General features: G+C 45.8%; 1 protein-coding gene and 1 long non-coding RNA gene across 4 annotated transcripts in view; one reads left to right on the top strand and one right to left on the bottom strand.

The window, feature by feature from the left end:
• LOC136580580 (cytochrome P450 2F2-like) overlaps window positions 1–13,932 on the bottom strand; it is an 88,824-nt gene extending 74,892 nt beyond the window's left edge. For 2 of the 3 annotated variants that reach the window (XM_066581235.1, XM_066581234.1), the window contains exons 1-4: window positions 10,691–10,737; window positions 9,781–9,958; window positions 8,484–8,646; window positions 7,589–7,738 (exon numbers count right to left, since the gene is read on the bottom strand). In XM_066581235.1, coding sequence (XP_066437332.1) covers window positions 7,589–7,738; window positions 8,484–8,646; window positions 9,781–9,958; window positions 10,691–10,737 — 538 coding nt within the window. Of the gene's footprint in view, window positions 1–7,588; window positions 7,739–8,483; window positions 8,647–9,780; window positions 9,959–10,690; window positions 10,738–13,793 lie in introns of those variants that run through there. The other variant, XM_066581236.1, reaches the window with a different exon arrangement.
• A 5,173-nt stretch (window positions 13,933–19,105) lies between these two features.
• LOC136580579 (uncharacterized) lies at window positions 19,106–26,063 on the top strand. The gene is made up of 2 exons (XR_010786970.1): window positions 19,106–20,347; window positions 23,723–26,063. It is a non-coding gene; the product is annotated as an uncharacterized lncRNA (long non-coding RNA).
• Window positions 26,064–27,020: the final 957 nt, after the last annotated feature.

Below are 27,020 nucleotides of genomic sequence, written 5' to 3'. Positions count from 1 at the left end.
TCCACAGCGCACACCAAACTGTCCCTGCCCAGCCTTCAGCTGCCCTCATGCCACGCCACCCTCATGTCTATTTATAAGTGCGTCTGCCAGAGAAACCGCAGGCACACACTGCAGAGGGTTGGCACGGCTAGGCAGCGACCCTCTTTAAAAGGGGCGGGGCGATAGTCCACAATGCTGTACAGAAGCAATGAGAAATCCAATCCTGTGCCACCTCCATCTGGAGCTGCACACGTGGGCATAGCAATGGGGAACCTATGTGCCACACACTATTCATTCTGTCAAGGTGTCTGCATGCCCCAGTCAGACCACGTTTTTTTATAAATAGTCACAGGCAGGTACAACTCCGCAATGGGAATTCCGTGTGCACCCACAGCATGGGTGGCTCCCTGGAACCCACCGGCGGTACATAAAAATATCCCATTGCATTGCCCATCACAGCTGAGGTAGTATTGTCATGTTTAATGCAGGTGGGTTTCGGCCCACACTGCATGCCCCAGTCAGACTGGGGTTCTTTAGAAGTGGAAACAGATGCATTTACAACTCCCTGTGGACCCACAGCATGGGTGGGTGCCAGGAAGCCACCGGCGGTACATAAATATATCCCATTGCATTGCCCAACACAGCTGAGGTAGTAATGTCGTGCTTAATGCAGGTGGGCTTCGGCCCACACTGCATGCCCCAGTCAGACTGGGGTTCTTTAGAAGCGGACACATGCAGTTACAACTCCGTGTGGACCGACAGCATGGGTGGCTCCCTGGAACCCACTGGCGGTACATAAATATATCCCATTGGAGTGCCCAGCACAGCTGAGGTAATGTCAGCTTTAATGCAGGTGGGCTAAAAATTAATTTGATTACAGTGTAGGCGAGGGCCCACAAAAATTGCTGTATTAACAGTACTAATGTACCTCTGAAAAATTGCCCATGCCCAACCAAGAGGGCAGGTGAAACCTATTAATCGCTTTGGTTAATGTGGCTTAATTTGTAACTAGGCCTGGAGGCAGCCCAGTTAAAATAAAAATTGGTTCAGGTGAAAGTTTCAACGCTTTAATGAGCATTGAAATGTATAAAAATTGTTTAGAAAAATTATATGACTGAGCCTTGTGGGCCTAAGAAAAATTGCCCGTTCGGCGTGATTATGTGAGGTTTCAGGAGGAGGAGCAGGAGGAGGAGGAGGAATATTATACACAGATAGATGAAGCAAAAAGGTCCCCGTTTTGGATGGTGATAGAGAACGATGCTTCCATCCGCGGGTGCAGCCTACGTATTGTTTAGGTATCGCTGCTGTCCGCTGGTGGAGAACAGAAGTCTGGGGAAATCCAGGCTTTGTTCATCTTGATGAGTGTAAGCCTGTCAGCACTGTCGGTTGACAGGTGGGTACGCTTATCTGTGATGATTCCCCCAGCCACACTAAACACACTCTCTGACAAGACGCTAGCCGCAGGACAAGCAAGCACCTCCAGGGCATACAGCGCGAGTTCAGGCCACGTGTCCAGCTTCAGCACCCAGTAGTTGTAGGGGGCAGAGGCGTCACCGAGGATGGTGCTGCAATCGGCTACGTACTCCCTCACCATCCTTTTACAGTGCTCCCGCCAACTCAGCCTTGACTGGGGACCGGTGACACAGTCTTGCTGGGGAGCCATAAAGTTGTCAAAGGCCTTAGAGAGTGTTCCCCTGCCTGCGCTGTACATGCTGCCTGATCTATGCGCCTCCCCTGCTACCTGGGCCGCGGAAATGCGCCTTCGGCCACTAGCGCTGTCGGATGGGAAGTTTACCATCAGTTTGTCCACCAGCGCCCTGTGGTATAGCATCATTCTCGAACCCCTTTCCTCTTCGGGAATGAGAGTGCAAAGGCTCTCCTTATACCGTGGATCGAGCAGTGTGTACACCCAGTAATCCGTAGTGGCCAGAATGCGTGTAACGCGAGGGTCACGAGAAAGGCATCCTAACATGAAGTCAGCCATGTGTGCCAGGGTACCTGTACGCAACACATGGCTGTCCTCACTCGGAAGATCACTTTCAGGATCCTCCTCCTCCTCCTCCTCCTCTGGCCATACACGCAGAAAGGATGACAGGCAAGCTGCATCTGTACCCTCAGCAGTGGGCCAAGCTGTCTCTTCCCCCTCCTCCTCATGCTCCTCCCCCTCCTCCTCCTCTGGCCATACACGCTGAAAGGATGACAGGCAAGCAGCATCTGTCCCCCCAGCAGTGGGCCAAGCTGTCTCTTCCCCCTCCTCCTCATGCTCCTCCCCCTCCTCCTCAACGCGCTGAGATATAGACATGAGGTTGCTCTGACTATCCAGCGACATACTGTCTTCCCCCGCCTCCGTTTCTGATTCCAAAGCGTCTGCCTTTATGCTTTGCAGGGAACTTCTCAAGAGGCATAGCAGAGGAATGGTGACGCTAATGATTACAGCATCCCCGCTCACCATCTGGGTAGACTCCTCAAATTTTCCAAGGACCTGGCAGATGGCTGCCAACCAGGCCCACTCTTCTGTAAATAATTGAGGAGGCTGACTCCCACTGCGCCGCGCAAGTAGGAGTTGGTATTCCACTATAGCTCTACGCTGCTCATAGAGCCTGGCCAACATGTGGAGCGTAGAGTTCCACTGTGTGGGCACGTCGCACAGCAGTCGGTGCACTGGCAGATTAAACCGATGTTGCAGGGTCCGCAGGGTGGCAGCGTGCGTGGGGGATTTGCGGAAATGTGCGCAGAGCTGGCGCACCTTTCCGAGCAGGTATGACAAGTGGGGGTAGCTTTTCAGAAAGCGCTGAACCACCAAATTAAAGACATGGGCCAGGCATGGCTCGTGCGTGAGGCTGCCGAGCTGCAGAGCCGCCACCAGGTTACGGCCGTTGTCACACACGACCATGCCCGGTTGGAGGCTCAGCGGCGCAAGCCAGCGGTCGGTCTGCTCTGTCAGACCCTGCAGCAGTTCGTGGGCCATGTGGCTCTTCTCACCTAAGCTGAGTAGTTTCAGCATGGCCTGCTGACGCTTGCCCACCGCTGTGCTGCCACGCCGCGTGACACCGACTGCTGGCGACGTGCTGCTGCTGCTGACACATCTTGATTGCGAGACAGAGGTTGCGTAGGAGGAGGAGGAGGGTGGTTTAGTGGAGGAAGCATACACCCCCGCAGATACCACCACCGAGCTGGGGCACGCAATTCGGGGGGTGGGTAGGACGTGAGCGGTCCCAGGCTCTGACTCTGTCCCAGCCTCCACTAAATTCACCCAATGTGCCGTCAGGGAGATATAGTGGCCCTGCCCGCCTGTGTTTGTCCACGTGTCTGTTGTTAAGTGGACCTTGGCAGTAACCGCGTTGGTGAGGGCGCGTACAATGTTGCGGGAGACGTGGTCGTGCAGGGCTGGGACGGCACATCGGGAAAAGTAGTGGCGACTGGGAACCGAGTAGCGCGGGGCCGCCGTCGCCATCATGCTTTTGAAAGCCTCCGTTTCCACAAGCCTATACGGCAGCATCTCTAGGCTGATCAATTTTGCCATGTGCACGTTTAACGCTTGAGCGTGCGGGTGCGTGGCGTCGTACTTGCGCTTGCGCTCCAACTGTGGCGCTAGCGACGTCTGGACGCTACGCTGAGAGACATTGCTGGATGGGGCCGAGGACAGCGGAGGTGAGGGTGTGGGTGCAGGCCAGGAGACGGTACTGCCTGTGTCCTCAGAGGGGGGTTGGATCTCAGTGGCAGGTTGGGGCACAGGGGGAGAGGCAGTGGTGCAAACCGGAGGCGGTGAACGGGCACCGTCCCACCTTGTGGGGTGCTTGGCCATCATATGCCTGCGCATGCTGGTGGTGGTGCCTCCCCAGCTGATCTTGGCGCGACAAAGGTTGCACACCACTGTTCGTCGGTCGTCAGGCGTCTCTGTGAAAAACTGCCACACCGTAGAGCACCTTGACCTCTGCAGGGTGGCATGGCGCGAGGGGGCGCTTTGGGAACCAGTTGGTGGATTATTCGGTCTGGCCCTGCCTCTATCCCTGGCCACCGCAGTGGCTTGGCCTGTGCCCACACCCTGACTTGGGCCTCCGCGTCCTCGCCCACGTCCACGTCCTATAGGCCTACCCCTATCCCTCAGCATGGTGTATTAGCAGTAGTGCAGAAACAGAAACAGGCTTATTGGCCTGTGGTTGGAGGCTGACTTCGTTTACAGAACCCCAGGGAATAATTTGGCACAAGCCTGCTGTAACACTTAGCTGGCTGCGTATTTATTTGGAGAACTACTACCCCCAGCAGACACGGACCCAGAACACTGAGCAGAGTGACAGGCAGGCCAAATAGATTTTTTTCAAATATTTTTTTCAAAAGGACCACTGCGTATATTCAATCTATAATATATGTCTTCTGTCCCTGCCTACACAATTCTGTCCCTGATGTGTGTGTCACGGAACTGCAGTGTCGCATTGTTATTAACTGCAACAGACCGGTGATTTCAGAGCCAGGAAATAATTTGGCGCAAGCCTGCTGTAACACTTAGCTGGCTGCGTATTTATTTGGAGAACTACTACCCCCAGCAGACACGGACCCAGAACACTGAGCAGAGTGACAGGCAGGCCAAATAGATTTTTTCCAAATATTTTTTTCAAAAGGACCACTGCGTATATTCAATCTATAATATATGTCTTCTGGCCCTGCCTACACAATTCTCTCCCTGGAGTATTACTGCAGGGCGCAATGCTCTGCACGGCCGATATACCAAAAAAGAAAAAGGGCAACACTGCTAAAAGCAGCCTCCACAGTACTGCACACAGTTAGATGTGGCCCTAAGAAGGACCGTTGGGGTTCTTGAAGCCTACAATAACTCCTAACGCTCTCCCTGCCTCCACACTTCTGTCCCTGGACTATTACTGCAGGGCGCAATGCTCTGCACGGCCGATATACCAAAAAAAAAAATGTGCAACACTGCTAAAAGCAGCCTCCACAGTACTGCACATGGTTAGATGTGGCCCTAAGAAGGACCATTGGGGTTCTTGAAGCCTACACTAACTCCTAACACTCTCCCTACAGCAGCTCCAACACAATACCACTGTCCCTCAGCTGTCTCACAACGCATCTGAGGCGAGCCGCGGGAGGGGCCGATTTTTATACTCGGGTGACACCCGATCTCCCCAGCCACTCACTGCAGGGGGGTGGTATAGGGCTTGAACGTCGCAGGGGGAAGTTGTAATGCCTTCCCTGTCTTTCAATTGGCCAGAAAAGCGCGCTAACCTCTCAGAGAGGAAAGTTAAAGTAACCCGAACATCGCGTGGTACTCGTTACGAGTAACGAGCATCTCGAACACGCTAATACTCGAATGAGTATCAAGCTCGGACGAATACGTTCGCTCATCTCTACTCATTATATATTGGTACTAAACACTGTATGGTAGTATCTACTTGTGTGGCACAGTTTCTTAGGCACTGAATAGATTTCTTTATCGTACGGTGGTGGCGGCTAAATATAGAATTGTTATTTATTCAACAACATGGAGGTAAGATTTGCAGAGGGGAACATGCAGTGGAAATCTTTGGACCCGATAGCAAATCTCAGATATAAAATATACAGTGTGTGTCCTATTATGTATATTGGAGACAGCATACCTAGAAAACATTTACAACACAGCAGGCTCTCATACAGCAGCTCAGCTCCAGGATCTCTCTAAATAATGCAGTTACCAAGTAATATAGTCAGATACCAGCCCTAGACAATTACATCAGTTATTGGAGTGCAGTTATCACAAGTGATGTCTCCTGTGATTTGAGTCATCCATTTTGCCTTTCCCCTCTTTCTGAGCCCAGACAAGGAAGACTTCTTCCTGTCATGAATCATATCTACACACTCACCCTCCTTCTGCCATACCGAATGCTCCTCAGTGTTCCATACCCCCATAGTAATAGTGCCTTTTTTGTGGCCATACAAATTAATACTGTGTTTCCCCAAAAATAAGACCTATTCTGAGAATAAGCACTAGCCTGCTTTTTCAGAAATTTCGGAGAGGCTTGGAATATAATCCCTGCCCTGGAAACAAGCCTTAGTTAAAATACATTAAAAAAGGAATATATTACCTAGCAGGCTTCATGCACATCCCTCCCGCTGCTCTTCAGAGTTCTGTGCGGTCCCCTAAGTCCTCAGTAGCTCATACAAGATCACTTCATGGTTTCCGCCTCAGAGGAAGCAGTGGCTGTGATTGGTTCTTCGAGCGCTGCATTGGCGCTTGAAGAACCAATCAATGCAGCACTCGAAGAACCAAATCACAGCCATCATGTTGTGGAGGTGGGATTTATGAATTCCATAACCAGGAAGTGATCTTTTGTAGGCAGCCGAGGACTGCAGGAAGCATGCTAGAGTTCAGGAGAGCAGTGGCAGGGACCTGGACCAAGCCAGCTAGTTAAGTATATTGAGTCATACCTAAAAATAAGACCTAGTGCCTCTTTTGGGGCCCCCCAAAAAGAGCAGGTCTTATTTTCTGGGAAAACATGGAACTGTCACTTTTATGGCCCTACAAAGTGTACACTCTGTATGTTCCATAAATTAAAAATGCCCCCTCTGTGTATCCCCTATCTCCATCTGGCAGCAGAACTCTGATAACTCACAGTACTGCCACGCTGAGAGCAGAAGATGAGAAGGAGTTGGGTTATGTACTACATGGAGCCATGCTGCATATAATCTGGCAGTATTGTGAGTAGGGGGGCTTAATGAGTCATTAGGTTGAAAAGATGGCAAAGTCCCCTGCCCCATGGGCCGCATAGCAGCAGCATGCCACAAGGTCCATGTACACTGAATAATCACTGCATTAGGTACATATTGTGATCAGTAACGTGGTACCACATGATGGCTGCATGACTATCTGCTCTCAGATAATATGCTGACGTCTCCTCTGCACAGCAGAAGGCAATATTTGGCAGTCATGGCTACCAGTGTCATGTTTCAGCAGGACAAAGTTTTGGGTCATCAAGCTCATATCACTATGGTGTGGTTAGTGGAACACTGCAATTAATTCTCCACACTGCCTTGGCCGGTAAACTCACCGATCTGCAACCCCATTGAACATTTTGGGATATGCTGAAAAGTGCTGGGAGATCTGCTCCCACTTATGTGCATGACGTTCACCAATTGGTGGAGCTTCTGCAATGGGCATGGGTCAAGTTGAGTAAGCAAGATGTTCACCACCTTTTGAAATCTTTTCCCCAAGTTCTGAAAGCCTTAATTGCCTTAAAAGGTGCACCAACCCGTTATTGAGTAGATGTTGCTAATGTAGTGGTTGTTCAGAGTATTGCACTATTATTTGACACCATGCTGTGTACAGTAGACCTGTCACCATTTACTATGGTTATTTGTATAGATCTAGGACAACACTACAGTATATAATAGAGGCCAACAAAAGGCACCACATAGGGAACAATTTAGTATCAGGCTGGTCCTGTGTTTAACATCCATTTTTTCAATGGAATAAAAATCATCAGCAATCATCTTGGTACGTAAATGTTAGTAAATTTTATACTAAGTAAACAATTTGAAAATATAAGTCTTATCTTGAAATCTGGAATATCTAAGGTCAGAGGAACCCAGTATATAAGGTATATTAATTATTAGACTTTACCGTTTGCTTTTCTCAGCAGATCAGTCAGATGTCGGACCTCTTCCCGAATCCTCTCCTCAAAGCTACGTTTTCCAACTCCAAAATTACCCAGCATTTGCATGGAAAAGCGTCTCAGTTCCTTCCATTTTTCACCATTACTGAATGCAAAATCTGTGATGCAATAAAAAAGTCAATATACAAGGATATCCTTTCTATAATAAGTTATATGAAAGTCACTAATAGTCCTTTATTATAACACGTACGAGTATAGACCTCATGAACCCACAGTGATCAAGGGATAGTCAAGATCACTGAAATGAACTGCTGCATCCACTAATGATTATTTTGTCAATCAAGATGTGAGATTTAGCATCTATGCTTATTAACTTAGATTTATATATAAACCTATTCACTGTGGTCCAGTTTACCTGCTTAAAACCTTCCTATGGCAATTAAAGAAAAAAAAATCAAATACCCAATTAAGGAATGCTTAGCTAAGAGAGAAGAAGTCTCATCAATTGTCTTTTGCTTTGGAAGATCTATCACATCTGTACAGCTCATTGATTTGAAAGACAATTGCAAAATGCTTCATTTCCTCTGTGGTGGTGCTGCAGGGGAACTGAACACTTGGTATCAGGTTTTCCCAAAGATTGCAGCTGCTGGCTGAGCGCTCAAGCAGTGAAACATCCTGTGATCAACTTGCTAGTGGAACCTTTCAAGAAAATGAATTATTCAAAATGGACAACCCCTTTAAATGCAGATCATTGGTTTATGTCAATCGCTATCCCTATTTGTTTGATTCTGCCTGAACCCTAATAAGAGGTAAGTGTCAAACCATCCTTCAAGTGTGATGAAAGAAGAAGTAACTAATATACTAGGATCAAATAAAAGTAAGCTATACCTGCTCAATACTCACCCTCTCCTTTGGTAAAGTCCATGAACGTAGGATAATCGCCTCGGCCACTGAATTCATCTGATTTGTCAATGAAAGTCTCTTTGATGGCTTTATAACTACATAACACGATAACTGGTTGACTCCCCTCATACACTGTAAATATGTCACCATATGTTTTTGACAACTAGGAGAGAAAACAGAATTAATTCTACATGACAAGTTATGATCTGATTGGATACTTTGATATTGTTCCATAGATAACCACAGAGAATTATTTTCCCTGGGAATTTCTATTGAGTAAACTATAATGGCATTTTGTCATATATGCATTTTTATAGCTATGAACATACAACTATTCAGTAAATGAGAATAAGCTTGCAGTATTATTTCGGGCCACTGCTCAATATACAGAACTGTGCTAGATCGAATGCACAGCAGTTCTAGCAAATAGTTATCCTCAGGATAGGACAGAAAAAGTCACAGAAAACCCCTTTAAGGTGGTCCTCGAGTAATTTTTAAGGCGGCCCTCGAGTAATTTTTAAGGCAAGGACTGTGTTACCATGCAGGGCGGCGCTGGGTCCCGCGGCCGGCGCACGCCGCTCCGATGTCGGCTCCAGCATCCCGGCAGTCTTCACGTCGGGGCTCTCCCGGCGGCGTGGAGCAGCCAGCGTGCAGCAGCGTGGGCGTGTCCGCCCGTAGGGTGCCGCCCGCTCTCCTCCACCTTCCATATGCAACAGTGGGAGAGTTGGCTCCTCCCACTCTCCGCCCCTGGGCGGAGGCTTTAAGTTAAAAGGCTGGCAGTGACCTGAGCTCACTGCCAGTTATTGGTTCTGCTAGCCTCTAGTCAGGTCTGTCTCAGTCTGCTCTAGTTGCTCGTCAGTGTCCTGTCAGTTTGCCTGTGAGCTCCATCTCCAGCCTTACTCTGCTTGTAAGTTCTGTTGGTCTGTTCCACCTGCCTGTTCTGTCGGCACTCTGTCCCCTGTTAGTAGTTCCATCTAGGTAGTCGCCAGGTCCCTAGCCAGCGCAGGGACCGCCGCCCAGTTGTCCGCCTGGGGTTAGCCAGGTCCAAGGCAAGTAGGCAGGAACAGTGGGGTGCGGGGAGATCAGGGCACCCCACCTGGCGCTCGGGGGGCAGAGTGCCGTAACAGTCTGACTGTGCGATTGTCTTCTTCAGAAAGACTGAAAGAGCTGAAATAGTACATTAATGAATGAGTCACTTCAGTTCTGACATTACATAAGTGCTGCCTTAAATTTTTTCCACTTATCCACAATTTTTTTTTTTTAAGAATCGTTACTATGTGCTTCTAGCCTTACTCACATTCTGAAAGGACTTCACCATATCACTTAAGTTCATCTTGTGTAGAGTGCCAATGATGGGAAGAGGAGTTGGTCCAGGAGGAAGCTCCGACCTCTGCATCAACATCATTCTATACTTCGCCAAGATGCTGGTTATGAGAATCACCAAGAGGACTGTAGCTAGGGTGTAGAAATCCATCCTGCAATCAAGAAGTTACATGCAGATGTTTATATAATAAGGCTACCCGTTATTTCTACACACTCATGTGTATTATTACATAGAAGAGAAACTGGATAGAGGGCAGAATTTTTAACAGCTCCAACTGCAGGTGTATGGAATTAAATTGCCATATTCTCTGAGGTGTACATAGGGGAAGAAGAGTCTTGGAAACAGGAGTGTGAAGTTTAGATAACTGCGAAACTTAATCTAAGGTCATTGGCTGCGACAAGCAAAGAATTAACAATGTGAACCCAAGCTTAAAGTGAACCACTTACCAGCTTCAAGCTGCCTGAACCAATGACAAAACATATTTAGACACGACTTGAAGCTGAGCTCCTGGACTTCTCAAGTCAAAGAGGTAGGACGCATCGGGTTCTCTCTGCCTACATCATCAAGAGTAAAAGCTCTTTTTTCCTTGCTTGTGTATAGAGAAAAGGCTATCAGTCAACATGCTGCAGGCAGGGACAGACATGGCTCATCTTTTTGACTCTAGAGCTAAACTGTAGTTCAGGCAGCTAATTAACTTGCTGAAAGGTTCCCTTTGAGGTAAAAACAAAAGCATGCAGCACAACACATGTATAGACACAAAACATAAAAAAGAAAGCTTGGGACCACAATTTCAAATATAAAATATTTCAAAAAGTTTAGTAATTCATCATAAAAAGTAACCGTAGTAATAAAAACTAACATTCACTGAAAAAGCCAAAAATACCTGAAGGTCTGCAAAGCAGACACGGTCGCCATAGGCACGATCGCCATAAGGCAGGCACAATCGCCACCGGCACAATCGCCGTAGGGCAGGCGCAATGGCCTTAAGCCCTGAGGATATGTAGTCAGCCAGACAATAATGTGTGGAGGAGCAACTTGTTCCTGGCAAGCTAATATGCAGTCACCCACTCAACCCAGCCCAGAATGGGGAGGAGTGACTGCATATACTAAAAGCCTGCACATGTGAACGATACCAAAGATGTCAGCCATAGATAGGTGGTGACCCACCATACAGGATATCAACCCTGGCTGATATGACAGCGGGTTGCCCTGTATCTCTAAGGTGGGCCACACTGGCTGACATCTTGGGCTCCCCCACCAACTAGCAAACTACATACAAAAGTACTAATGCATACTGATAAAATGCGGGTGTTAGTACTGCATTTTGGCCAAAACGCATAGGCTGACGGACCGCGTCGAGGTCACACCGCTTCCGCCAGTACCTACGCTAACTCACGATAAATTACATAAAATCACAGAGGTGAGGAAAAAGAAAAAAACAAACATTCACTGAAAAAGCCAAAAATACCTGAAGGTCTGCAAAGCAGACACGGTCGCCATAGGCACGATCGCCATAAGGCAGGCACAATCGCCACCGGCACAATCGCCGTAGGGCAGGCGCAATGGCCTTAAGCCCTGAGGATATGTAGTCAGCCAGACAATAATGTGTGGAGGAGCAACTTGTTCCTGGCAAGCTAATATGCAGTCACCCACTCAACCCAGCCCAGAATGGGGAAGAGTGACTGCATATACTAAAAGCCTGCACATGTGAACGATACCAAAGATGTCAGCCATAGATAGGTGGTGACCCACCATACAGGATATCAACCCTGGCTGATATGACAGCGGGTTGCCCTGTATCTCTAAGGTGGGCCACACTGGCTGACATCTTGGGCTCCCCCACCAACTAGCAAACTACATACAAAAGTACTAATGCATACTGATAAAATGCGGGTGTTAGTACTGCATTTTGGCCAAAACGCATAGGCTGACGGACCGCGTCGAGGTCACACCGCTTCCGCCAGTACCTACGCTAACTCACGATAAATTACATAAAATCACAGAGGTGAGGAAAAAGAAAAAAACAAACATTCACTGAAAAAGCCAAAAATACCTGAAGGTCTGCAAAGCAGACACGGTCGCCATAGGCACGATCGCCATAAGGCAGGCACAATCGCCACCGGCACAATCGCCGTAGGGCAGGCGCAATGGCCTTAAGCCCTGAGGATATGTAGTCAGCCAGACAATAATGTGTGGAGGAGCAACTTGTTCCTGGCAAGCTAATATGCAGTCACCCACTCAACCCAGCCCAGAATGGGGAGGAGTGACTGCATATACTAAAAGCCTGCACATGTGAACGATACCAAAGATGTCAGCCATAGATAGGTGGTGACCCACCATACAGGATATCAACCCTGGCTGATATGACAGCGGGTTGCCCTGTATCTCTAAGGTGGGCCACACTGGCTGACATCTTGGGCTCCCCCACCAACTAGCAAACTACATACAAAAGTACTAATGCATACTGATAAAATGCGGGTGTTAGTACTGCATTTTGGCCAAAACGCATAGGCTGACGGACCGCGTCGAGGTCACACCGCTTCCGCCAGTACCTACGCTAACTCACGATAAATTACATAAAATCACAGAGGTGAGGAAAAAGAAAAAAACAAACATTCACTGAAAAAGCCAAAAATACCTGAAGGTCTGCAAAGCAGACACGGTTGCCATAGGCACGATCGCCATAAGGCAGGCACAATCGCCACCGGCACAATCTCCGTAGGGCAGGCGCAATGGCCTTAAGCCCTGAGGATATGTAGTCAGCCAGACAATAATGTGTGGAGGAGCAACTTGTTCCTGGCAGGCTGACATCTTTGGTATCGTTCACATGTGCAGGCTTTTAGTATATGCAGTCACTCCTCCCCATTCTGGGCTGGGTTGAGTGGGTGACTGCATATCACCTCTGTGATTGTAGTAATAAAAACTGAATCAACACAAAGTGGAAAAAGACTGGTGTGAAACATGAGAAAATTCATATCCTGCATGTGAATAAATGAAGGAAAATACATTAAGGGGTCATGTAAATGGCTGCCTCTACCAGAAAATGGAGAAAGCAGGTAAAAATGTCAATATTGCAAAAAGAAACAAATGCATAAGCACAATAAAAAGGATGGGGGTCAACTGAAGGAGGCAAGTATGCCTTTTACACCTCTCCACAGCCATAGATTTTTTTGGAGGGTCACAGAAAACCAGTTAAAGGGACAACTGTTTAAACTGGCAAACAGGGGGACCAATTTTATTTGTTGCCCATTTTCTATAAAATCTTACCAAACACACATACTATAGCGAAAGAGGACGAGATTGCGTGATACAGATACTGCGCGATGCAAAAAGAGTCAGAGAGAAAGACCGGGAGAGACAGACAAAGAGAGACAAAGAGAAACAGAGAGAAAGACAATGAAAGACGGAGACAAATAGAGACAAAGAGAGAGAGAGACAGATAGAGATAGAGAGAAGGACAGGCAGAGTGAGACTGATAGAGACCTGTAGGCTTTTGTATATTAGATATCTGCTTCAAATACAAAGTGACACTAAAAAAAAATCACTTAACCAAGCAGATTTAGAAGTTCACAACAACCATCTTTTGAAGCATTTTATGTTCGAGTAGCAAACATCAGGTCAATCTAGTATAAATAATGGTAATACTCAAAAAATGTAAATATTGTGGCAATAATTAACAATTAACATTATATTTATTTATATAGCGCCAACTTATTCCACATCGCTTACAAGACAGGGAAAATAAAAACAAGACCATGGTTACATGTAGTAATCGATTGATGGAAACAGTAGGGGTGAGGGTCCTGCTCCAATGAGCTTGCATACTACAGATAGTGGGGTGATACAGTACGTAATGGGGCTGCAGATGTGCACAGTCTGGTGAGGTGGATGCCATACACAGACACATAGCACCTGCGATCGGTTTTCTGCGCACTACATATATAAAAAATGCAGAAACCATCCATGGATAATTACAAATCACTTACTTTAGGCTGCAGTGTGCAATTCCTTTCCTGTCAGAAGACTCAGCACACAGGAGTGAGATTTAACTAATCTGCAGATCTTGAATTTATATATTCATGCTCAGAGCCAGAAACACTTGGCCGGGACAGAAACACCCAATAGAAAAGTATTTAGCCAAAGATTTGACATCTGACTTGTCTGCACTGGTTCTCATTTGTAATTTGAGTTTCTCACTCTTCACTAATTTCGTAATCTCAAGAAAAAAAAAACAAGAAAAAACAGACATTCGGCTTTATGAGAAACGAGTGAAGCAAAGCAATGTGTTTGGTGGGTGGGAGAGATAAGAGGGAAAGAAGTTCAGCAAGAAGGAAACAGCAGCAATAAGTTAGTACAAATAAGCAAGCAAGGAACAAGTTAGTAAATAGTCAATGCCAGAGAAGCAAAGCTGGAGTGTAAAGTCAGCAGGACAAGAAGAGGTTATTCAATCCTAAATTCTCAAATCTAAGAAAAGTGTCTATCTCAATTTTCATCATCAGAATTCACAGAGTAGCAGAAGGGGATGTCTAGGTTATGACAAATATCACTGAAGCACCCCTAAAATATAACTTTTAATAAACTATGTAAAATTCCAAATTAGGGCTGATGAAATACCAAATTAATACAGAATATAGAAAGATACCACTAGTTGGACATGGTATTGGTATGGAGACAACTCCTGAACCTCTAGTACACAGCCAAACAGGACTACAGGGGAGCGGCATCAGTCAGGAATGTATAACCATCAATAAAGATATTTGAAAGATGGAAAAATGGCTGATCAAAGTCGTGCACCAGAGTAGATGGTAAGCAGACACACACTGTGAGCCTGAGGCTTCTTTCCCATGAGCGTATATCGGCCGGCGTTTCCACGGCCAGTCAATATACGCTGCCATCTGGGGCGTAGAAGCTCATAGAAGTTCACACAGATGGGCCTCGGCACATTCACGCCAAGGTCACCATGCCGTCGCCCCTTTCCCCTCCCTCCCCCTCCCCCTCCCCCTCCCAGGTTTACCTCTGCTCTCCTTTCTGCTTGTTCTTTGCAATGGGAGGGGTGGGGCGGAGCTAAGCATTGCCCCGCCTCCTCCCATTGCTGGCTGTTGGGGCTAGCTCTACCCCCATTCTGCCCCTTGTCCACAGCCAGCAATGGGAGGAGGCGGGACAAGGCGGCGCTTAGCTCTGTCCCTGTCCCGCCCTCTTCCATTGCAAAGAGCGAGCAGGGAGGAGAGCAGGAGGGAGGGAGTTTAGCAGCCACGCTGCTAAACTCCCTCCCACCTCCGGCCGCTGTCATTGGCTCCCATAGGACCCCATGCAGTGGCCAACATATTCCTGCCTAAACAATAATTCCACCACTATCTTTTGGGCCTGACATGAAAACGCCTGGCGCTATATTGGCCGGCCGGGAGCTTTTATGTCCCAGGAATACGGCCATGTGATCTGATGCATTGGAATTCAATGCATCAGATCACTGCATATATCAGCCAGCCAGGGATAATTATCGTGGGAAAGAAGCCTAACCGCGTCAATTCCTCAATAAAGAAAAAAGGTAAGATGCTCTAAACTTAAACCACAGCAAAAGAAATGGCCCAGGGCCTTAGTCAGATTCATTAATTTGCCCATTGTACTTTGTTTTGGTGATGAATTTTCGTTGATACATCTTGTGTTTATGTATATAAAATCCTGCCATTTACAGATAATTTAGGCCGCCTGTAGACGAGCGGGTCGGATCCGGCGGCGAGAATTCTCGCCACGAGACCCGACCCGAGCGCCTGCAGAGACGAGCGCGTACTCACCCGCGCCTGGCGGCCCCGGCTCTTTCATGTGCCGGCTGCTGGGCAGCCGGCGCATGCGCAGACCGGAGCCGGTGGCCGGGTGAGTGACGTTTCTGTGCGAGGCTCTGCGAGCCCTGCACAAAAATAGGACATGCCGCAGTTTGTTTGCCGCGCGAGATTTCGCGCGGCCAAACCGCGGTCGTCTGCATAGGAGTGCGTATTGTAATGCACTCCTATGCAGGCTTTGAGCGGCGGAATTCCCGCGGGAAATCCCGCCGCGGGATTTCCGCCCGTGTGCAGGCGACCTTAGACAAATCTGCCATTCTCATAATGTAAATCTCTCTGCTAGCAAGACACATAGGCCGCCTGCAGACGGCCAGGTCAGATCCGGCTAAAGAATTCTCGCAGCAGGACCCAACCCGAGCGCCTGCAGGGACCAGCGCAGCACTCACCTGCTCCCGCAGCTCCGCATCTTCATGTGCCGGTTGCTGGCGCATGCACAGACCAGAGTCGGCGGCCGGCGAGTGTCATTTCTGTGCAGGCCTCTGCGAGCCCAGCACGGAAATAGAGCATGCCGCGATTTGTTTTCAGCACGTAATTTCGCACAGACAAATCGCAGCCATCTGCGTAGGATTGCTTTCCTAACGCAATCCTATGGCAGCTTCCACGGGTGGACATTCTGCGGGAAATCCCACTGTGGAATTTCCGCCCGTGTGCAGGGGCCCATAGTCATAGCACACAAATTGGTAATTAATTATTCATTATAATATTTACCATATGTCTACTTTATCTTCAAATAATTTTGCAGATGACGGGAAAGAGCGCCATTTGACTTTGAGGCCAGATATTGCTAGAATCGCTTTCGGGCTCCATGTCACATTTGCAGAGGTCCTGAGGTACAAGTAGTTGAAAACCTTGAGAAGTACCACTTTTTTAGAAACGACATCACTTAAGGTATTCATATAGGGGGTCCAGTAAGTACTTTAACCCCAACGCAGTTTTCATTAATTTTAACCCCTTAAGAACGTGGCTCCTTTTTTTTTGTTTTCTTCATTTTCAGTTTTTCTTCCCCCCTTTAAAAAAAAATCATAGCTCTTATTTATCCATCGATGTAGATGTATAAGGGGTTCTTTGCATGGCGAGTTGTATTTTTCAACAGTACTAATGTACCGTATGTGCTGAAAAACTTTTTAAGAATTCTAAGTGGAGTGAAATTGAAGAAAAAGAAAAACAATTCCGCCATCTTTGAGTGCATCTTGTTTCTATAGTGTATACACTACAACAAAAATGACATGATAACTGTATTCTATGGGTCAGTACAATTACTATGATAGAAAATGTATATAGTTTCTTTTTTGTTGTACTAGTTTTATTTTTTTTTAAAGATTTTTAATTTTTCTGTCGCCATCTTCTGACAGCCACAACTCATTTTGCTCAGGATGTCCAGTAGTTTCTGTTGGTACCATTTTGGAATACATATGACTTTTTGATCGCTTTTATTACATTTTTTATTGGAGACAGGGTGACCAAAAAAGCACCATTCTGGTGTTTTTTTTTTATGGCAACAACGTTCACCATGCAGGGTGGATAATGCATTACTTTGATAGATCGGAATTTTACGGACACAGCGATGCCAAATATGTGTTTGTTTTATTATTTAGATTTTATTATAAATATGACTAAAAAGGCTTTTTTTTTACTTTATTACTAGTAAAACAAGATAAAGTATAACTTTTTAAAACTTACTTTAACTTTTGTGATGCTCCTGCAGTATGATGTAATGCTACAGCATTACATCATACTGCGATCTGACAGGCAGTCTATCAAGCCACGCCACAGTCATGGCTTGATAGGCAATTTGCAATGACAGCCATGGGGCTTTTCAGAAGGCCCTCGGCTGCCATGGCAACTGCACGGCAACCTGCGATCTTATAGCAGGGGGCAGTGTGGGACCCCTGAACATCGGTTGGGGCATTTAAATGCCGCTGTCTGAATTGATGGAAGCATTTAAACAGTTAACAGCTCTGCTGAGCAGCGCAGCTAATCAGAGCTGCTGAGTGCGGGTGTTAGCTGAATGGACTACTGCTCGCGCAAGCACACTGATGCTTCATTCACTTTCAACTGGACTGTAAAGCTAGCCAAGCGGCATATGCAGCCGCATTAAAATGAATTGGCTGCCGACCGCACGATTGGTCAGTGCTCCATTCATTGTGATGTCACTGCAGGAGGAGAAGCAACCCTGCAGTGACAGGCAGAGGGGGGCAAAGGGGCCCCTTTCTTAATATCGGCGGAGGTTTCAGCCTTGAGACCCCCACGATCAGCAAGTTATTCTGTGGATGGGAGATGACTTGTGATCCTGGTATAACCCTTCATTGCACAGTGGATGATGCAAAGTGAAAATTACAAATTTTCCTCACTTGTGCCATTTCAGTGCCCAATATATTGTCTGCAGTCCTCCTTTGATTCCACAATGTTTCCTGGTTTTAGAACACCCTGCATATAACCCTAATCTTTCACTTGCACATAAGACATGAATCAGGATTGAAATCGTACCATGCACATTTCAGTAGATCAGCCTAACCCTTCCCAACCGGAAGAGAATACCCAACCCTTCACACATCCGCTAAGTCTAATGCAGGGGTTCTGTCACAAAAGTTCACTATGTAACTTACTGATGGTCTTGTAATGAGGATTACATGTTTGTGAATTATAGTCTATTTCCTTAGGCCGGCTGCACCCGGCCGTGACGGGCTTCGCTGTGGAATTCTGCGGCGGAGCCCGTTACAGCGCCCCCCAGAGACCCCAATACTTACCTGCGGATCCGGCGTCCTACGTCCCGCATAACGCTTAGGCGTGACGCGCCGCAGCGTCATGTGACACGCCCACAGCGTCACATGACACGGCCGGCCGTGTCATATGACGCGGCGGCGGTAGGCGGGGAAGCAGTTTCACGCTATCTTCCGCTGTGCTACAGCGGAAGATCGCGTGACAGATGGGCTTCCATTGACTGCAATGGAAGACGTCCGCGCATACACCCGCGGCAAATTGAGCATGCCGCGGGTGAGGACGGGTGATTTTACAGTGCGGAATTCCGCACCATGAGCATTGAGCTATTAGGTTCAATAGAAATAGGAAATCCATCCGTGGGAAGGAGCCCTTACTTGCCTTGGAAATGGGAAACCTGAGGTTGTAATGACCTCTAGTGGGCGTTTGGAAAAACTGCACCCAGATATTGCCTCCAGTGTGGTGTTTATAGATTAGCTGTCAGGGGTCACATGTTTGGAAGATTCTGTGGCCATGTATACAGGCCTGTAGGAATGGTTGCTGGTGAGTCAGACTGAGGGTGCAGGGCTCTGCAGAGTAGCCGATGCACGATGTGGGACACATCCCTGAGTGTAAGAGGAGCACAACATCTGTGAAAAGAGGCAACAGGATCCCTGGAATCTGTTGAGAATGCTGTAAGTGACAGCGCAATGATCTGCAGACAAGATAACAGTTTCTAGGTCTGCTCCAACAGGCCTGTAATGGAAATTATTTGATTGTAAGGTATTATAATAATTATATGATTTTAAAATGCGCAATGAGAGTCACCATTGAAATATACCAGGAGAAGTTACTTCACAAACTAGGGACATATGTCTAGATGAGATAAGAATATCAAGAAGCTTCCACTTGTTAGCTGAAGGGGCCCTAGGAATAACAAGATACTAAGGGAGGGGTTGACTCCTCACACTAGGAATAAAAGAATAATGTTCAAATATGTGGATGTGTATGTATATATATATATATATATATATATACACACACACACACGTGTGTATATGTATATATGTGCATATGTATGTGTATGAAGGTGCACATGTATGTATGTGTGCCTATATGTATGTAAATGTGGGTATATAAGTAATATTTAATATTACGCCACAGTCATATGAAAAGGACTACACAAAATGGCCGACCACATGCTTAGCTAAAGTACAAGGAACACATGTGGTGAGATAAGATAAGAACTTCGAGCTACTTGGGCCCCTCAGCACTCCATCAAGAGGTTATTCACTGCTGACTTGGAAGATTCTGGAAGGTATGCAAATGAAGGGTTAAGTTGACCTATGACAAATGTTGGATTGGAAACTAACCAATAAACTGCATAGTTAATTGTCCAATGATGTTGCGACACCCCATTGTAAGGGGACTATAAATAAAGATGCCCGACATCGATTTGTTGGGAATTCTTTGATGAATCCATAACTGTGTGGGCTCTGTCATTTAATTCCTCCGTCATATGACGTACTGAACTCTAGGTGTGGGCAGCCCTACTGCACGGGTCACCTAGACTTCAGTCACAGGGCACACTCTGCTGTCCCTCATCAGGCTATCGCCGTAGCATGGGTCATATGACGTCATTCACAAGGTACACTCCGCTTTCCCTAGACGGCCATATATTTTTGCCGCGACATTTTTGGTGGAGAATGAAGCGGGCCTCACAACAGCACCCCTAGCCACGGACGTTCCGGAGGTGGAGACCAGGACACGGAGAGACCGCGGTAAGTAACCCATTGTGTTACTGCCTGTCTCCTGAGCTCTGCTCCCTGTTCTGTGGTTTGGTGTGTGACGTGATGCGCTGTTTAGTGTACTAGTGAATGTTGCTGCTTTAAATGTGCTTATCTGTTCCCTCCTCTGTGCTCCTCCTGAGTCTGTCAGATTTATTTGTGTAACTTTTCCTGTATTGACTGTCGCTGGCTGCAAGGTCTTAGACTGACACTTTTATGGTATGTCTAAATGTGTTAATGACTATTCTATATGTGATGACAAAGTTTTGTGCGTGTACAGAGATTCCCTTTGACTGAGGGAATAAGACCTTTTACGCATTACATAGACTGACAATACAGAAGGGAACAGCCTGCAGATATATATGTACATGTCACGTGCACGCTATATAATGACCAAGATGACAAGACTGACTTGACCGTTATATGTGACACAACTTACGATACAGTGCAGTTAAATTAGTTTAAAGACGCTGTTATTCAAATAACTTACTGTTGATGAGCGCGTTCTTGTCAGTTGCAATGAGTTAACTTACCGCAACCCGTCTGTAGCAGATTACACTAATATTGTCAGACTGCCAATTGACTTCTTAGAGACAGAATATGTATAGATAAGAGTTTATTGCTGTCACCGCAACTTGGGGAGAATATATATATATATTACATTATTAATTAATTAATTGCATTCCTAGTGGAGTTTTTATGATTTTTGTTAACAACACATGTTTGATAGATTGCTGTGAGGTGCCTGTAGGTCTTCTGCAGCTGACAATTCCCCAGCCTTATAAGTGTATATGTGTAATCCAATTTCACTGTGTCAGAGACGTGAATTGGAAAATGACTCAATGTACTGTATTGCCCTTAAGTCACTGATGTATTAACAGCAGTAGCAGTTGAGTTGCCCCTATTTCCCATAAGTATATACATGTATGGCATGGATGCCAATGTATAGATGCCGGCCGGCTAAAATGTTGTTGTTTCTCTGAGTGATAAAAGTTTTCTTTTGGTACTGAGGTAGGTGAGATTCAGCTTATTTACCACCGTGACCTGGGTATGCGCAACCTGGGTAGGACCATGCAGTGAGCCATTATATTAAGCTTTATATCATCACCCATCTTGGTCACTTTGGGGTGGTATCAGCCCCATAGGGTACAAGACGGAGGTGGATTTTTTCGCCTAGTGACCCATCGTGACGGCACTGGGGTGGTATCAGCCCCAGACGGCTGTGCATAGACAAAGGGGGGGAAGCATCCACCTATGTGATGACATTTGTACGTGATTTTGCAGGATACACCTGAGGCTTAGTAATAACCAGGTGGATCATGGAAGGCTCACTGGGAAATGAGGGGGAAGGGGAAGTATGTGTTCAAACGCCCACTAGGCAGATAATCCACGAGACAGTAAGCACTCCTGTCAGATGCGCTGATTGCAATAGATTGACTTATATTAGTGTCCATAACTTAGACTATACAGACACAGTAGTGACAGATGACAGAACATCTTCACATACGCACACAGTTACTGGACTGGGACAGTGTACAGAGTTTATACAAGTTAACTTTGACAATGACAATCTTCGCAAGCAACTTTATGCTCAGATACTAGACATCCAGGAAAAGAGAAAGACTATAACACAGCTGAGAGAGATTGGGCGGAGGTATGGGACGCTGTATAGACAACTTAGGGTCCAGCATAACAGGTTAATATTACTGACTTGTTACCCTGCTGTACTGGTGAGACATCTGCATACGGAGACCACCAACCGCTGCCCCCTCACATAATGTGTTCAGAATGCAGTATTATATGTCTTGTCGTTATCTGAGCTGTTGATAGAATTTCCCTTTACATTTAATAACTGCATATCTCTATAGTATTTGTACATGGTTTATATATATTTTGTTTTCTGCCTCTCTCACAACCAGTAGGTGGCCACTGCTGGGAAGTGACGGTTTTGGTAAGAACACAATGTCAGCATTACAATATAGACACTTAGTTTTAGCTGATGCTTGTAACTGCCCTTGGTAAATTAGTATTTCACCTGTGCTAGAGAATATTGTGAACATGAGTACTAAATAATTATAACATACATAGAAAATGTACAGCTCAGGCTGTGTATGATATATATTGAGAATATATGTATTAGTTCTGCTTATTTCAAGTGCTATACAGTCCTCACAGGTATATTACAGTCAGACTCTTGGGTTTGTATGGCATTCCTAATTGGCGGAGAGATAAATAAATATATAGGATTAACACATTTTTATGTCAGGGACATGCCCAGTATATGTATCAGGGCGGTATTGTGGTATTTATTTTAAAACATGTGTACAGTTTCTTCTACCCCCATATTTTGTTTTGTGGTGTACTTCTAAATCCGGCAGAAGCCATGTGGCTGGATTGGGCGCTATACCGCACTTCGGTCTTCCGCTGGATTTAGAAGGGGGGGGAGAAAGACTGAGAATATTTTAGTTTTTTTTAGTTAGAGTAATAGGATGCACTCCTGTCACCTGACCGCATTACCCTCATGTCACAAGAAACTGAGGGGTTTGAATATGTAAAATGATGAACTGATGGCTAACTCAGATTTTAAGTCTTGTTTTGTAGATGGCTGAGGATACCAGGAACATGGCAGGTACAGCGGTGTGCAGTAGTCACACAGAATGAGGTAACAAGCAGAACCATTTCCACCTCATCTGTCAGCACAGGAGGCGGAAGTGAAGGCCCTGACAGAAGCATGTAGAGCGGCAGAGGGTAAGGCAGACATATACACAGATTATGGCCTAATATGCAGGCTCTTATGTTGCTTACATAGCTAGGGATAATAGAGGAGGACTGAATAGAAGCAAAAGGAAATGCACGTGTGGGCGCTGCTGCCAAGGCAGCTGTGGTAAGACCTAGGGTAAGAGGGTTAGGTCAACGTCCAAACCTGTAACCCCGGCCCCTCCAGTGAGCTTAATAACTGAGCTGCTGGACGAAGGCAGGGGCAAGCCAGACGGACGCCGGTCTGTGTGAAGAGACCACTGCTTATGTCTCTCTCATGCCCTCTACTCAATGATGGCCCATTGTGCACACAGAGAAACACACCAGTCAAAGACTGATGTGAAACCTTGTGTCTCAACATTGGATTGTTCCTGGATTCAGCACGGTCGCAGCCAGGTATACCCAGGAGCATATGACCTGTGCTTTACATAGGATAGGGAGAGCAGTGAAAAGAGCACAGAGGCACACACCTGGGCCGCTCTACCCACTTCTAAAGGTTGCAAATTTGTATATTATGCCATATCTGTGTTGACAGCTTATCTGTATACGTTAAGGCCTGTCCAATCAGGTATCGTTTTGCCACTACAGAGGTAGCAACCAAATTGTTGAACGAGGTAATTCTGTGGTTATGGGATTCCAGAGACAATAGAAATAACGGCTTTTCACACTCCCTACCACCCTTCCTTCTGCATTGTATCCCCTTTGGATTATCTTCCAGTACAAGGCGGTACTTTCAGCAGCAGTTGCAGATACAGTATGGTACTTTCTCTGGATATGTCCAGGCCCTGTAGAAACATTTATATTTGATGCATAAACTAGTGTTTGCTTCCCTTCCAGATCCTGACTCCGTGTATACAACACATGTTCTGGACCCAGGATATTGGAAACATGTTCTGATGATAACAGCCACTTCAGTGAAGCCTGAAGGGAAAACAAACTGGGTTCACGCTGGTCACTGCCAGAGAGTGACCATGGCAGGAGAGTAATCATATATCATTGTATCCTATGTAAAATAAATGTAATACTTATTCTCATAATAATAATGGGGAAGGGGTAATGGTATGACACCCTACTGGGAGCAATAGGTATTGCAGTGGGAGTACTGAACTTTACTGATATGATCTCAGGCCAGAGCAAATGAGGCTCAGGAAGTAAATCTACAGGCCCAGTGGATGCCATCCATTTATTCTCCTCAGTGTTTAATGTTTGGATTGTGATAAAATGTGTTAAGAATTTTAAAATGCCAGCTTAGCTGCTCAGCCTAATTAGAGTGTTAAAGTATAGAATGTAGGTTGAGAGATGTATAAATATGCTCAGTCTAACTTAATGACCAATAATGAGCATTTTTGAAGAAATATTATCAGATTGATGAAAAACACAAATTATGAATCACAGATTGAGACTGGGAAACAGACAAATATAAACTTTAAAAAGTCTAATATTTATATGTGTTCTTCTAACATTGTGGAATTGTTGTCCCTCCAGTATCACCTCTAAGGAGAAATCTCCATGATGTCTATCATACTGGTTGACCTAATCTATGAAGCTATTGAGCCATAGAGCAAAGCAGCAAGTACTGTTCGCTTACAAAGACTGCATTCTGCATGAGTTATGGACAGCTGAACAAAGATGGACTGTACTTTGAAATATGTTTCCTAAACACCTCTTTACAATATTGTGTTCCGCTTCTGCTTGTCTCATGAAGACACACGCTCGCTCCTTCTCCTACCCAGGGATAGCATAGCTGCCATAGGTTCCAGCGAGGGGATGCCCTACGGGGTGTTACCTTGTATGGGTAAAGGGTGTGGACTCCTGAAGAGAGCCCAAGGCGTTTATGCCCTTCTCCCAGTGTTAGGTAAGGCAACCTGCCCCTGTAGGATAGTTTAGTTTGGGGTCAGGAAGGAGAATGAGATATTTGCGTGGTATAACATAGTAGGACAGCAGAAATGATCCCAAAACAGTGGAAACAACGAAGAATACATATTTGTGTCATGATAATAAAATTGTATATGTGTCTTTGAGTTAACATATATTGAAATATTAAGAGTAGCAGTAATAGGGCTGATCGGGAAGATAATAAAGTGTTGTGTTTCTTAGAAATTTAAACTCTAGGAGTTGACATATCAAGTAACATATTGGGTGAGTATATACATGATGTAAGAATAAATCATGTGCGTCGCTGTTCTCTTAAGGAGCAAGTAACCAAGGTCCAGGTAATGCTCTCTGGTATGTTAAAAAGTGATTAAAGCACTATAACTACCTACGAGATCAGGAACTGGTAATGAGACACCTGTTATCACAGGGGTCATCCTTGACAAAAGCATAAGATAATAGCAACATAGAATATAATGTGTTCTGTGAATATATATATTTTACTAACTGTGAAGAGGAGGACGTTAAGAAGCCACGGCAGGAAGATTGCATTGCCCCGTTTCAAATCATATAAGAGGAGGAGATGTAATGGAAATTATTTGATTGTAAGGTATTATAATAATTATATGATTTTAAAATGCGCAATGAGAGTCACCATTGAAATATACCAGGAGAAGTTACTTCACAAACTAGGGACATATGTCTAGATGAGATAAGAATATCAAGAAGCTTCCACTTGTTAGCTGAAGGGGCCCTAGGAATAACAAGATACTAAGGGAGGGGTTGACTCCTCACACTAGGAATAAAAGAATAATGTTCAAATATGTGGATGTGTATGTATATATATATATATATATATACACACACACACGTGTGTATATGTATATATGTGCATATGTATGTGTATGAAGGTGCACATGTATGTATGTGTGCCTATATGTATGTAAATGTGGGTATATAAGTAATATTTAATATTACGCCACAGTCATATGAAAAGGACTACACAAAATGGCCGACCACATGCTTAGCTAAAGTACAAGGAACACATGTGGTGAGATAAGATAAGAACTTCGAGCTACTTGGGCCCCTCAGCACTCCATCAAGAGGTTATTCACTGCTGACTTGGAAGATTCTGGAAGGTATGCAAATGAAGGGTTAAGTTGACCTATGACAAATGTTGGATTGGAAACTAACCAATAAACTGCATAGTTAATTGTCCAATGATGTTGCGACACCCCATTGTAAGGGGACTATAAATAAAGATGCCCGACATCGATTTGTTGGGAATTCTTTGATGAATCCATAACTGTGTGGGCTCTGTCATTTAATTCCTCCGTCATATGACGTACTGAACTCTAGGTGTGGGCAGCCCTACTGCACGGGTCACCTAGACTTCAGTCACAGGGCACACTCTGCTGTCCCTCATCAGGCTATCGCCGTAGCATGGGTCATATGACGTCATTCACAAGGTACACTCCGCTTTCCCTAGACGGCCATATATTTTTGCCGCGACAAGGCCCATGTGTTACAATTGGAGACCGAACCATTGGGACAGGGATTCTTTCCATCTCAAGCGTCAAACTGTGAGATCATCTCCAGTACAGGCAATAAGTGGGCACACTGTAGACACACAACAGGCCTGTTGTACAGGGAGAAAGCTGCAGCAGTTAACAAAAGGGGCATTACTCGCAGGGTCTGGACTGACTAAATGTGGTACTCCAACGTCTGCTCTTCAGTTACATTGTATTGATGCATCCATAACTACTATAGTGAAAAGGACCATCACTTCTGCAAACATTCACATTGTTCTCTAAACATTGTCATTACTAGAGATGAGCGAGCACCAAAATGCTCGGGTGCTCGTTGCTCGAGTCGAACTTTCCGCGATGCTCGAGGGTTCGTTTCGAGTAACGAACCCCATTGAAGTCAATGGGTGACTCGAGCATTTTTGTATATCGCCGATGCTCTCTAAGGTTTTCATTGGTGAAAATCTGCAAAACCCAAGAAAGTGCTGGAAACGTCATAGAAACAGATAGGGCAGGCGATGGGCAACATGCTGTGCTGCATTTCAGGTTCCCAGGTCCCACTATTAAGCCACAATAGCGGCAAGAGTGCCCCCCCCCCCCCCAACAATTTTTACTTCTGAAAAACCCGCATTAGCAAGGCATACCTTAGCTAAGCACCACACTACCTCCAACAAAGCACAATCACTGCCTGCATGACACTCCACTGCCACTTCTCCTGGGTAACATGCTGCCCAACT

Source organism: Eleutherodactylus coqui, chromosome 10 (genome assembly GCF_035609145.1).
Source record: "Eleutherodactylus coqui strain aEleCoq1 chromosome 10, aEleCoq1.hap1, whole genome shotgun sequence".
In the NCBI taxonomy this organism is placed as follows: Eukaryota; Metazoa; Chordata; class Amphibia; order Anura; family Eleutherodactylidae; genus Eleutherodactylus; species Eleutherodactylus coqui.
The sequence above is the reverse complement of the archived record's forward strand: the minus strand, read 5'-3'. Positions and strand labels throughout refer to the sequence as shown.